Here is a 13086-nt window from a genome sequence, read left to right on the forward strand (position 1 = left end):
TATAATGGGATATACTGACTTCAAAGCACTTTGGCTCAGGCCCATAGCAAGTAAGTAAAATATTTTTGTTTTCCTAGCCAGCTGAGCGTAGGCCGTATGAATCTGCATATTTGAATGGATCCTTGAAAGAGCAACAGGTGAATGAAAAACATATTATACAATAAGGAAATGTGAACTTAAATACAAACTAGTAGGGAGACTCAGGAGCAGGCACAGTAACATGATACAGAAATTTTCAGATTAGATCAGACTATTGGTTCATCTAGGCCGATCACAGCTCCCAGCGCTGGGGCACCGTTTACACTGGCACTTTACAGCGCTGTAACTTGCTGCGCTCAGGGGGGTGTTTTTTCACACCCACGAGCGAGAAAGTTGCAGTGCTGTAAAGCGCCAGTGTAGCCATAGCCCTAGTCTGGTCTCGGTCTCTGACAATGGTCACTGCCAAATGCTTCAGAGGAAGATGCAAGAAAACACATAATGGCCCATTATGGAGTAACATGCCCCTGGGGAAGCTGCTTTCTAACTCAAGATTTATGCCATGAAGCCAGAGGGTTTATACTCCTTATAGCATTCTTATTTTCTTTACTATCCTTGTGAATGTTATAATTATTCTCATAAATGTCTTAACTTTTTAAATCACACTGAGCTCTTGGCCTCAATAATACCTTGTGGCAATCTTGTAGATTTCTTGGCCAGCTTCAGCTCAAAAACGCATAACTCCTTCTCCCACCGTAGGCCTGTAGTGATGCTGGCAAGTGCTGTGGAACAGCTGACTGTTCACCCCTCATATTCACAAGATGTTACAGAACCAATTCCCTGATCAGGGAGAACTTGGGAATTCAGTGTGCAGAGGGTAAGACTACTTACAATCACTCAGACGCACACAGAACATAGACTCATATCCGCGGGGGTCAGTGACGATTTCAGTGTGATGAGGGGTGTTATTTCTGAAAATAAGAGACTTCTCCACGCACACTTGACTCACAGTTCTGCACAAAAAACAGGAGAGAGAGAGAGAGCTAACGCTAAGGATACATTTACATTCCATGTCCCTCCACCCCCCCAACCAACTGGATACCGAATTCTTCTTAATTTCCTAACACAAGCTGTTTTGCATTATTAAACAGCTATTGTGTCTCACCCTAGAAGGAGCTGTGGGTGAGAAGTGATCTGTATATTTGCAAGGCACTTTAGCATTCTTCCCAATGCAATATAGGGCCAGCATGGATCTCCTCTGTCCTTTCCACAATCTCATAATCACAGGAGTATGAGCCTTCTCCCAAATCTCCCCCTTTCTAGAACAGCCCAGCCCAACCTCCTCCCCCTTCTCTCCAATCTGTCTCCCTATCCCCTGCCTCTCAGTTGCCATCCCTAATAATTTAATTATAAAGTCATCACGTCCAGCCTTGCAAAACTGTCATGACAATGTATGAGCCCTGGCCAAACATCCCCAGCTCCTCCCTCATAATCATTTAACTGACCTCAGGCATTTGAACATCAGGAGAAAGATCACACAAACACCAAGTGATATTAATATAACTGTGTCTGGATTTTAGTTTCTATTGGAAGTGTTCAGACAGCGAGAAAGCAAAGAAAAAGCTGGATATGCACAAGTCCATGGGGCCAGATGCAATGCATCCGAGGATGCTGAGGGAGATGGCTGATGTGATTGCAGAGCCATTGGCCATTATCTTTGAAAACTTGTGGCGATCGGGGGAAGTCCCAGATGTTTGGAAAAAGGCAAATATAGTGCCCATCTTTAAAAAAGGAAGAAGGAGAATCCGGGGAACTACAGACTGGACAGCCTCACCTCAGTCCCCAGAAAAATCATGGAGCAGGTTCTCAAGGAATCCACTTTGAAGCATTTGGAGGAGGAAGGTGATCAGGAACAGTCAACATGGATTCACCATGGGCAAGTCATGCCTGACAAAACTGATTGCCTTCTATGATGGGGAAAGCAGTGGACATGATATACCTTGATTTTAGCAAAGATTTTGACACAGTCTCCCACAGTATTCTTGCCAGCAAGTTAAAAAAATATGGATCGGATTAATGGACTATAAGGTGGATAGAAAGCTGGCTAGATCGTCGGGTTCAACGGATAGTGATCAATGGCTCAATGTCTAATTGGCAGCCAGTATCAAGAGGCGTGCCCCAGGGGTTGGTCCTGGGGCCTGTTTTGTTCAACATCTTCATTAATGATCTGGATGATGGGGTGAATTGCACCCTCAGCAAGTTCGTGGATGACACTAAGCTTGGGGGAGAGGTAGATACACTGGAGGGTAGGGAGAGGGTCCAGTGTGACCTAGACAAATTGGAGGATTGGGCCAAAAGCAATCTGATGAGGTTCAACAAGGACAAGTGCAGAGTCCTGCACTTAAGACAGATGAATCCCATGCATTGCTACAGGCTGGGGACTGACTGGCTAAGCGGCAGTTCTGCAAAAAGGACCTGGGGATTACAGTGGATGAGAAGCTGGATATGAGTCAACAGTGTGCCTTGTTGCCAAGAAGGCTAACAGCATTTTGGGCTGTATAAGTAGGAGCATTGCCAGCAGATCAAGGGAAGTGATTATTCCCTCTATTCAGCACTGGCAAGGCCACATCTGGAGTACTGCGGCCAGTTTTGGGTCCCCCACTACAGAAAAGATGTGGATAAATTGGAGAGAGTCCAGCAGAGGGCAACAAAAATTATCAGGAGGCTGGGGCACATGACTTACGAGGAGAGGCTCAGGGAACTGGGCTTATTTAGTCTTCAGAAGAGAAGAATGAGGGGGGGATTTGATAGCAGCCTTCAACTACCTGAAGGGGGGTTCCAAAGAGGATGGAGTTTGGCTGTTCTCAGTGGTGGCAGATGAGAGTTCAAGGAACAATTGTCTCAAGTTGCAGTGGGGGAGGTCTAGGTTGGATATTAGGAAAAACTCACTAGGAGGGTGGTGAAGCACTGGAATAGGTTACCTAGGGAGGTGGTGGAATCTCCATCCTTAGAGGTTTTTAAGGCCCAGCTTGACAAAGCCCTGGCTGGGATGATTTAATTGGTGTTGGTCCTGCTTTGAGCAGGGGGTTGGACTTGATGACCTCCTGAGGCCTCTTCCAACCCTAATCTTCTATGATTTTATGATTCAAAGTGTTACCACAATCTCCTTGCACATATGTATGTTATTTACTTCAGTCAGGCATCAGTATTATCATGGTCCCTTAGCCATTGCTTAGCCAAGATGTCTGCATGCAACATGGAAGGGCATCAGGCAACCAGTCCCTCACACCTCAGCTACTGCTGCCTGGGTGTTAGAAGGGGAAGGCTTGTTATGAGTGGAGTTAAAAAAACCCATTGAGATTGGTAGGTGTGAACTCACCCTTCAATTAACATAACTGTAAGCATAAACCCCACCCAAGACAAAAGGTATATGTGAACCTGCCCAAGAGCTTTTGGCTGAGTATTGTCTTTTTTTGGGGTGGGGGGGAAGAGAGAATACACAGAAACTGAGACCATACCAGAACCGACTGAGGCTATGTCTACACTACTGACCTTACAGTAGCACAGCTGTACCACTGCAGTTGTGCCACTGTAAGGTCTTTTGTGTAGCCGCTCTATGCCGGTGGGAGAGAGCTCTCCAGCCAGCATAATTAAACCACCCCCCAACGAGCAGTGGTAGCTATGTCAGCAGAAGAGGCTCTCCCACTGACATAGCGCAGTCAACACCGGCACTTTTGTCAGTGAAACTTATATCGGTCGGGGTGTGTTTTTTTTTCACATACCTGACCAACAAAAGTTTTGCCGACAAAGGTGCTAGTGTAGACAAAGCCTGAGAGAGCGACACAGCCTCAAGGAGCAGCTGAAAGCATGGTGGCTGACCCAGTAGGAAACCTAGAAAAGAATGCTCTTAGTGCTGTAGGGAAAAAAAGCCATTTCCTGCTATTTGATTCTCTCTGCATTCAGAGACACAGAACTTTGTACATTCTTTGTGTAACACCGACAGACCCTGTTCGTCAGCGGGTGGGATCAAACCTGGGATGCTAAATGCACGAGCCTCTACTGCATGAGCTAAAAGCCCCATGGCCCTTAGCTAAAGCTGTTGATAAGTGGTCTCGGTGCCACTAGATGGGACAGAACACCACACCCAGGAGGTGTGTGGGATACATTTGTAATAAACAAAACTGCATCAAAGATATACCTGCCTATCACCAATTTCTACTCCTGGGTCCCAGAGTTTGACTAGCCGCTTGGGTTGAAAAGGGGCAAAAATACATTACAGCAGTCTGGCATCAGCTCTGCCCTGGGCCTTTCACCACTGCTTTGCCAGGGTATCTGTATGCAGCATTGAAGAGCATCAGGAAGCTGATCCCTCACACCTTACCTGGTGCTGCCTGGAAGACAGAAGGAGAAGGCAGCCCTGGAGTCCCCCAGATCACAGCCAAGGTTACAGTCAGGATCACAGCAGCAGTTTATGTCACAGGATCCAGAATGCAGGTTGCAGATACAGGTGGGCAAACAAGCTAAGAAGAGAGAAAGAGACACCAGATCGGAGGAAAGGTGACCCCAGACACTGTCCTCTAGGTGATGTGGGGGGGAAGCTGGTTTGGGGGAGAGGGGACCGCCCTGTAAGGGGTAGGTGAGGGAGACCAGCCAGTGGGAGATTCGAGAGAGACAGGCTGATATGGGAAAGGACCCTGGGTATCATCCTGAAGGGGATGAGGGGGAGTGACAAGCCAGATGGAGAGGGGAACCCAAGCACTACACTGCAGGGGACGGGGAGGAGAAGAGAGGCTGTGTCAGCAGAGAGGGGACCCCAGGCACTGTACTGCAGGGAAATGGTCAGGAGACAGCCCAGGTCAGGGTGAGAGGGAAGCCTGAGCAGGGCATGGGGCAGGGAGGAAACAGGCTGGGCCGGGGGGGAGCGCACCCTGGGCCTGGGCAATGCCCTGCAGGGAATGAGCGAGAAGGGACTATGGGCGCCTCCTCACCTTCGGGAGCGGATGGGTCTCCCTGGACTCCTGGAGCCGCGCTGGGCTCCGGCTCCGCGGAGCTGCCTCCCTCTGGGCTGGGGGGTCCGGGGCCTGAACTTCCCCCCGGAGTCGTGCCGAGCCCCGCGGTCGGGCTGGGGGGGCCGGGGCTGCCGGAGCCGAGCCCCGCGGTCGGGCTGGGGGGCGCGAGGCTGCTGGGGCTGATCCCCGCGGTCGGGCTGGGGGGGCCGGGGCTGCCGGAGCCGAGCCCCGCGGTCGGGCTGGGGGGCGCGAGGCTGCTGGGGCTGCCCCCCGCGGTCGGGCGGGGGGGGCCCGGGCTGATCCCCGCGGTCGGGCTGGGGGTCCCAGCCCCCCACCGCGGCTGCAGCAATAGCAGGAGCGGGAGTAGCAGCCGCCTCGGGCCCATAGCATCAACTCGTTGCCAGGGAACCGATACATTAACGTCTGACGTCATGTCGTAAGCGATCTGGTCTCGCGATGAATCTTAGCGCAGGCGCGTGTCGAAGCCACCCCCCCCCCCACACACACACACACAGTGCTCATGCGTACATCAGTCACCTCCTCGGCCTCCCCCAAGCACCGCCCCGTTGGTAGGGAGTCGCCGACGCCTCGTGGGGGCTGGGCCTGGGCGCGAGCGGGACCCAGGGCGATAGAGCAGTGGGCTCCAAACTTTTTTGATCGCACACCCCATCAGTAAAAATGTTTTGATCACGCACCCCCTGCCCGAACTGCTGAAGCAGAAAAAAAGCTGCTCGGACTCCCGCCTGACAAAGCAAATAATAATTACAAAAAAAAAGCGCTCCTCCTGCCGCGCACCCCCAAGGATCCTCTCGCGCACCCCCTGGGGTGTGCACACCCCACTTCGGAGACCACTGCGATGGGGAGCTAGCTCCATTCCCACAGCGGGCAAGGTGATACCCACAGAGCTCGCCCCTCGTGGGCTGACCCAGCCCGGGGGCTCGGGGCGCCCCCTGCCGAGTCCCCACCCAGTCTGGGATGTGTGAGCAGCGCCCGGCTCCACAGTGCGGTGCTCTGAGCCAGGGGCCAGCTGTGCCATCGCCCTGCGGCTTCGTCCCCAGTAAATCTGGTCCGGTCTCCCCAGTGCTTCCCTCCTGCAGCCGAGGTTGTGCAGTCTCCTGTTCCGGGAAGCGTGTGCGTGTCATGATAATACGTTCACCTGCACATCTACCAATGTGATATATGCCATCATGTGCCAGCAGTGCCCCTCTGCCATGTACATTGGCCAAACCGGACAGTCTCTACGCAAAAGAATTAATGGACACAAATCTGACATCAGGAATCAAAATACTCAAAAACCAGTGGGAGAACACTTTAACCTGTCTGGTCATTCAGTGACAGACCTGCGGGTGGCTATATTACAGCAGAAAAACTTCAAAAACAGACTCCAACGAGAGACTGCTGAGCTAGAATTGATATGCAAACTAGACACAATCAACTCCGGTTTGAATAAGGACTGGGAATGGCTGAGCCATTACAAACATTGAATCTATCTCCCCTTGTAAGTATTCTCACACTTCTTATCAAACTGTCTGTACTGGGCTAGCTTGATTATCACTTCAAAAGTTTTTTTTCTCTTAATTAATTGGCCTCTCAGAGTTGGTAAGACAACTCCCACCTGTTTATGCTCTCTGTATGTGTGTATATATATCTCCTCAATATATGTTCCATTCTATATGCATCCGAAGAAGTGGGCTGTAGTCCACGAAAGCTTATGCTCTAATAAATTTGTTAGTCTCTAAGGTGCCACAAGTACTCCTGTTCTTCTTTTTGCGGATACAGACTAGCACGGCTTCTACTCTGAAACCTGTCATGATAATACCAGTGGTGCGATGCACCAATGCCGAAGACACAGTCATAAGAACGGTCATGCAGTGTCAGAGCAATGGTCCATCTAGCCCAGTACCCTGTTTCTGATAGTGGCCAGTGCCAGAGGCTTCAGAGCAAATGAATAGAACAGGGCAGCCATTGAGTGAGCTGTCCCCTCTCATCCAGTCCCAACATCTAGCAATGAGGGGCTTAGAGACACTTGGAACATGGGGTTGCGTCCCTGCCAACTGAAGGACCTATCTATCGTCCATGAATTTATCTTGTTCTTTTTTTAATCCTGTTATAGGTTTGGTCTTCACAACATTCCCCTGGCAACAAGATCCACAGGTTGGTTGACTGTGCGTTGTGTGAAGAAGTACTTCCTTATGTTTTTTTTAAACTTGCTGCCTATTAATTTCATTGGGTGACGCTGGTTCATGTGTTATGTGAAGGGGTAAATAACACTTCCTTATTCACTTTCTCCACACCAGTCATGATTTTATAGACCTCGATCATAAGAATGGCCATACTGGGTCAAACCAAAGGTCCATCTAGCCCAGAATACTGTCTTCCAACAGTGGCCAATGCCAGGTGCCCCAGAGGGAATGTGTGACGTTGTGCAGTCTATGTGGTTTTATAAAAACATGATAATAAGTGAATATAATGTAACTGGGATAGTTTTAGAAAAATATGGTAAAAAGCGAATATAACGTAACTGGGATATGCTTCTTGCAAAAGGTCTCTTGTAAAGTATCATTACAAAGCTTATAATCTACGGAGTGTGATCATCCAATTTGTATAAATGTACCACTCTTGTATCTAAAACTAGAAATATAAATATAACTCTGAGGGCCTATTGTAATTATGTAAAGTGTGGGCCATTAATGATGGTTTGAAATCTTGATGACTCCCATTGTCTGCAGATGGTTGTGTTTACCTGTGAGTCTTCCTGTATATGTGTGTGCTGGCAAGTGAGTAATGAAGTCTTGCAGTGACATGTGATCATGTCACCTGAACTGGAATCCATCTTTAACCTGGTGCTTTTCCAGTGGGGGGTGGAAACCTAGAGGGACAAAGGGTTCCCGCCTTATGCAAAAGATATATAAAGGGGTGGAAGAGAACAAAGGAGAGAGAGGAGCCATCATGAAGAATCCCCTAGCTATCACCTGAGCTGGAACAAGAGCTGTACCAGGGGAAAGAATTGTGCCCAGGCCTGGAAGATGTCCAGTCTGAGAAAAAACTTACTGAAGCATCTCTGAGGGTGAGATTATCTGTATTCAGTTTGATTAGGCATAGATTTGCGCATTTTATTTTATTTTGCTTGGTGACTTACTTTGTTCTGTCTGTTACTACTTGGAACCACTTAAATCCTATTGTCTGTATTTAATAAAATCACTTTTTATTTAGTAATTTACTCAGAGTATGTATTAATACCTGGGGGAGCAAACAACTGTGCATATCTCTCTATCAGTGTTATAGAGGGTGAACAATTTATGAGTTTGCCCTGCATAAGCTTTATCTGGGTTTAGACCCCATTGGGAGTTGGCCATCTGAGTGCTAAAGACAAGCACACTTCTGTGAGCTGTTTTCAGGTAAACTTGCAGCTTTGGGACAAGTGATTCAGACCCTGGGTCTGTGTTGGAGCAGACTGGAGTGTCTGGCTCAGCAAGACAGGGTGCTGGAGTCCTGAGCTGGCAGGGAAAACAGGAGCAGGGGTAGTCTTTCCACATCAGGTGGCAGCTCCCAAGGGGGTTTCTGTGATTCAACCCGTCATAGAATGAACAGAACAGGTAATCATCAAGTGATCCAAAACTGGACACCGTACTCCAGATGAGGCCTCACCAATGCCAAATAGAGGGGAATGATCACATCCCTCGATCTGCTGGCAATGCCCCTACTTATACAGCCCCAAATGCTGTTAGTCTTCTTGGCAACAAGGGCACACTGTTGACTCATATCCAGCTTCTCCTCCACTGTAACCCCTAGGTCCTTTTCTGCAGAACTGCTTCCTAGCCATTCGGTCCCTAGTCTGTAGCACTGCATGGGATTCTTCCTTCCTAAGTGCAGGACTCTGCACTTGTCCTTGTGGAACCTCACCAGATTTCTTTTGGCCCAATCCTCTAATTTGTCTAGGTCCCTCTGTATCCTATCCCTACCCTCCAGCATATCTACCACTCCTCCCAGTTTAGTGTCATCTGCAAACTTGCTGAGGGTGCAGTCCACACTGTCCTCTAGATCTTTAATGAAGATATTGAACAAAATCAGCCCCAGGACCGACCCTTGGGGCACTCTGCTTGATACTGGCTGCCAACTAGACAGGGAGCCATTGATCACTACCCATTGAGCCCGATGATCTAGCCAGCTTTCTAGCCACCTTATAGTCCACCCAGCCCATATTTCCTTAACTTGCTGGCAAGAATACTGTGGGAGACTTTATCAAAATCTTTGCTAAAGTCAAGGAATAACACGTCCACTGCTTTCCCCTCAGCCACAGAGCCAGTTATCTCGTCATAGAAGGCAAATAGGTTAGTCAGGCATGACTTGCCCTTGGTGAATCCATGCTGACTGTTCCTGATCACTTTCCTCTCTTCTAAGTGCTTTAGAATTGATTCCTTGAGGACCTGCTCCATGATTTTTCCAGGGACTGAGGTGAGGCTGACTGGCCTGTAGTTCCCCGGATCATCCTCCTTCCCTTTGTTAAAGATGGGCACTACATTAGCCTTTTCCCAGTCATCCGGGACCTTCCCCGATCACCATGAGTTTTCAAAGATAATGGCCAATGGCTCTGCAATCACATCCGCCAACTCCTTTGGCCTTGGCTACATTTGGCAATTCACAGCGCTGCCATGGCAGCGCTGTGAAGCGCGAGTGTAGTCACGCCGCCAGCGCTGTAAGTACTCCACCTCTCCGAGTACTTACAGCGCTAGTGTAGCCAAGGCCTTTAACTCCCTCGGATGTAGCGCATCGGGCCCCATGGACTTGTGCTCATCCAGCTTTCCTAAACAGTCCTGAACCACTTCTTTCTCCATAGAGGGCTGGTCGTCTCCTCTCCATGCTGTGCTGCTCAGTGCAGTAGTCTGGGAACTGACCTTGTTCGTGAAGACAGAGGCAAAAAAAGCATTGAGTACATTAGCTTTTTCCACATCCTCTGTCACTAGGTTGCCTCCTTCATTCAGTAAGGGGCCCACACTTTCCTTGACTTTCTTCTTGTTGCTAACATACCTGAAGAAACCCTTCTTGTTACTCTTAACATCTCTTGCTAGCTGCATCTCCAAGTGTGATTTGGCCTTCCTGATTTCACTCCTGCATGCCTGAGCAATATTTTTATACTACTCCCTGGTCATTTGTCCAAGCTTCCACTGCTTTTGTGTTGAAGATCAGCAAGGATTTCACTGTTAAGCCAAGCTGGTCGCCTGCCATATTTACTATTCTTTCTACACATCGGGATGGTTTGTTCCTGCAACCTCAATAAAGATTCTTTAAAATACAAGCAGCTCTCCTGGACTCCTTTCCCCCTCATGTTATTCTCCCAGGGGATCCTGCCCATCAGTTCCCTGAGGGAGTCAAAGTCTGCTTTTCTGAAGTCCAGGGTCCATATTCTGCTGCTTTCCATTCTTCCTTGTGTCAGGATCCTGAACTCGACCATCTCATAGTCACTGCCTCCCAGGTTCCTATCCACTTTTGCTTTCCCTACTAATTTTTCCCTGTTTGTGAGCAGCAGGTCAAGAAGAGCTCTGCCAGTAGTCCCCTACACTTCCCAAAAACTTCCAGGATTGTCTGTGCACTGCTGTATTGCTCTCCCAGCAGATATCAGGGTGATTGAAGTCTCCCATGAGAACCAGGTCCTGTGATCTAGTAACTCCTGTTAGTTGCCAGAAGAAAGCCTCATCCCCCTGGTCTGGTGGTCTATAGCAGACTCCCACCACGACATCACCCTTGTTGCTTACACTTCTAAACTTAATCCAGAGACTCTCAGGTTTTTCTGCAGTTTCATACCGGAGCTCTGAGCAGTCATACTGCTCTTACATACAATGCACCTCCTCCTGCCTGTCCTTCCTGAACAGTTTATATCCATCCATGACAGTACTCCAGGCATGTGAGTTATTCCACCAAGTCTCTGTTATTCCAATCACATCATAATTCCTTGACTGTGCTAGGACTTCCAGTTCTCCCTGCTTGTTTTCCAGGCTTTGAACCCTGTTATAGTCTTGGCCTTCCCAACATTCTCTGGCAAAGAGTTCCACAGGTTGACTGTGCGTTGTGTGAAGAAATACTTCCTTTTGTTTGTTTTAAAACTGCTGCCTATTAATTTGATTTGGTGGCCCCTATTTCTTGTGTTACGAGAGGGTAAATAACACTTCCTTATTTACTTTCTCCACACCAGCTGTGATTTTATAGACCTCTATCATATCCTCCCTTAGTCATCTCTTTTCCAAGCTGAAAAGTCCCGGTTTTATTAATCTCTCCTCATACGGCAGCCATTCCATACCCCTAATCATTTTTGTTGCCCTTTTCTGAACTTTTTCCAATTCTGATGTATCTTTTTTGAGATGTGGTGACCACATCTGCACGCAGTAGTCAAGATGTGGGCGAACCATGGATTTATATAGAGGCAATATGATATTTTCTGTCTTATTACCTATCCTTTTCTTAATGATTACCAACATTCTGTTTCCTTTTTTGACTGCCATTGCACATTGAGTGGATGTTTTCAGAGAACTATCCACAATGACTCCAAGATCCCTTTCTTGAATGGTAACAGCTAATTTAGACCCCATCACTTTATATGCATAGTTGGGATTATGTTTTCCAATGTGCATTACTTTGCATTTATCAACATTGAATTTCATCTGCCATTTTGTTGCCCAGTCACCCAGTTTTGAGAGATCTTATTATAGCTCTTCGCAGTCTGCCTGGGACTTGACTATCTTGACTAGTTTTGTATCATCTGTATCATCATTTGTATCATCTCCCTTAGTCATCATTTTTCTAAATCTTTTTAATCTCTCACATGGAAATTGTTCTATACCCCAATCAATTGTGTTGCCTGTCTTTGTACTTTTTCCAATTCTAAGATAGCTTTTTTGGGGGAAACCAGAACGGCATGCAGTATTCAAGGTGTGGGCATACCATGCATTTACATAGTGGCATTATAATAGTTTCTGTCTTATCATCAATTCCTTTCCTAATGGTCCCTAACATTATTAGCTTTTTTGACTGCTGTTGCACACTGAGCAGATGTTTTCAGAGAACTACCCTCAATGACTCCAAGATCTCTTTCTTGAGTGGTAACAGGCAGGGCCCGATTAACTTTTTGTGGGCCCGGCGCCAATCATATTTGTGGGCCCCACTGAGGAATGAAGGTGCCGGGGCAAGAGCACAGTGGGCAGGGTGGATTTGATTTAAATCATGATTTAAATCACTAGTCAGGAAGACTCAATTTAATCATGGTTTTCTACAGAAAAGTGCATTCTTGTTGGTTGTTATAACCTTAATACACATTCTTCACAATTCAGAGGTAGATGGTGGTTTCATTTTTAGAAGGTACACACTATACATTTTTAAACAGTGATTTATTTTGAAAACTTCAGATGAGTTTTACAGCTATATCAGAAAATGAATGATTGTTTGGTTATTTCATTTACCAAAGGTAATTGAAGCAGATATTTATGAAGTCATTGAGAGATGAACTATCTCCAATTCAACAGGTTAATCATTAATATTTGGAGGATTTTCTTGCCATGCTGTATTAGGAGGAGAAGATCACCAGACAGAGAGACATTTAAATTGTTTTATTTAACTAAAGCAACAACAAGTATTCTGGATTTTTTTCTTCAACAGCAAACATAATATTTTAACAAAAAAGCATATGTCCCTCGCTTCTCACATTTATCTCCAGACTTCTTCTCCTTGTCCAGATCTATTCCGCCTCCAGCTATCTTCTATTCATTGAACTTTTTGAAACTTTTCACTTTTAGAGAGAGGTAAGGGATTGACTGTGTACACAAATTTGCAGAGGGACAATAGCGTTGAGGTCTGTTATTTCTCACCTCTATATATTATTTATTTATTTAAAAGCATTTTTGCTATTAACAAGCATGTTACCTCTGGAGACACAAATCCACAGTTTGAGAACTGCAAAACTAAGCATCGCGGATAGTATCTTCTAGACTGAGCACTGAGTCCCATTGGGTAGATAGAAAGATTAACCTAAATAATCTATACAGAAGCCTGTGGAACTCAATAAGATTGGGTATTAGAACCCATTTACAAAACTTTTCTTAAGCATTACATG

General features: G+C 47.0%; 2 protein-coding genes across 7 annotated transcripts in view; one reads left to right on the forward strand and one right to left on the reverse strand.

Annotated features, from left to right (window-relative positions):
* TCTN3 (tectonic family member 3) overlaps positions 1 to 5453 on the reverse strand; it is a 68618-nt gene extending 63165 nt beyond the window's left edge. For all 6 annotated transcript variants that reach the window (XM_042845229.2, XM_042845226.2, XM_042845228.2 and 3 more), the window contains exons 1-3: positions 4965 to 5453; positions 4358 to 4496; positions 868 to 989 (exon numbers count right to left, since the gene is read on the reverse strand). In XM_042845229.2, the coding sequence (XP_042701163.2) occupies positions 868 to 989; positions 4358 to 4496; positions 4965 to 5418 (715 nt within the window). In that variant the 5' untranslated portion in view covers positions 5419 to 5453. The remainder of the gene's footprint in view (positions 1 to 867; positions 990 to 4357; positions 4497 to 4964) is intronic.
* Positions 5454 to 5519: 66 nt separating this feature from the next.
* ENTPD1 (ectonucleoside triphosphate diphosphohydrolase 1) overlaps positions 5520 to 13086 on the forward strand; it is a 100970-nt gene continuing 93403 nt past the window's right edge. Inside the window, exons 1-2 of the mRNA XM_065552722.1 lie at positions 5520 to 6483; positions 7099 to 7139. The gene's annotated coding sequence lies outside the window, so the exon portion shown is untranslated. The remainder of the gene's footprint in view (positions 6484 to 7098; positions 7140 to 13086) is intronic.

This window comes from Chrysemys picta, chromosome 7, assembly GCF_011386835.1.
Source record: "Chrysemys picta bellii isolate R12L10 chromosome 7, ASM1138683v2, whole genome shotgun sequence".
Taxonomy (NCBI): domain Eukaryota; kingdom Metazoa; phylum Chordata; order Testudines; family Emydidae; genus Chrysemys; species Chrysemys picta.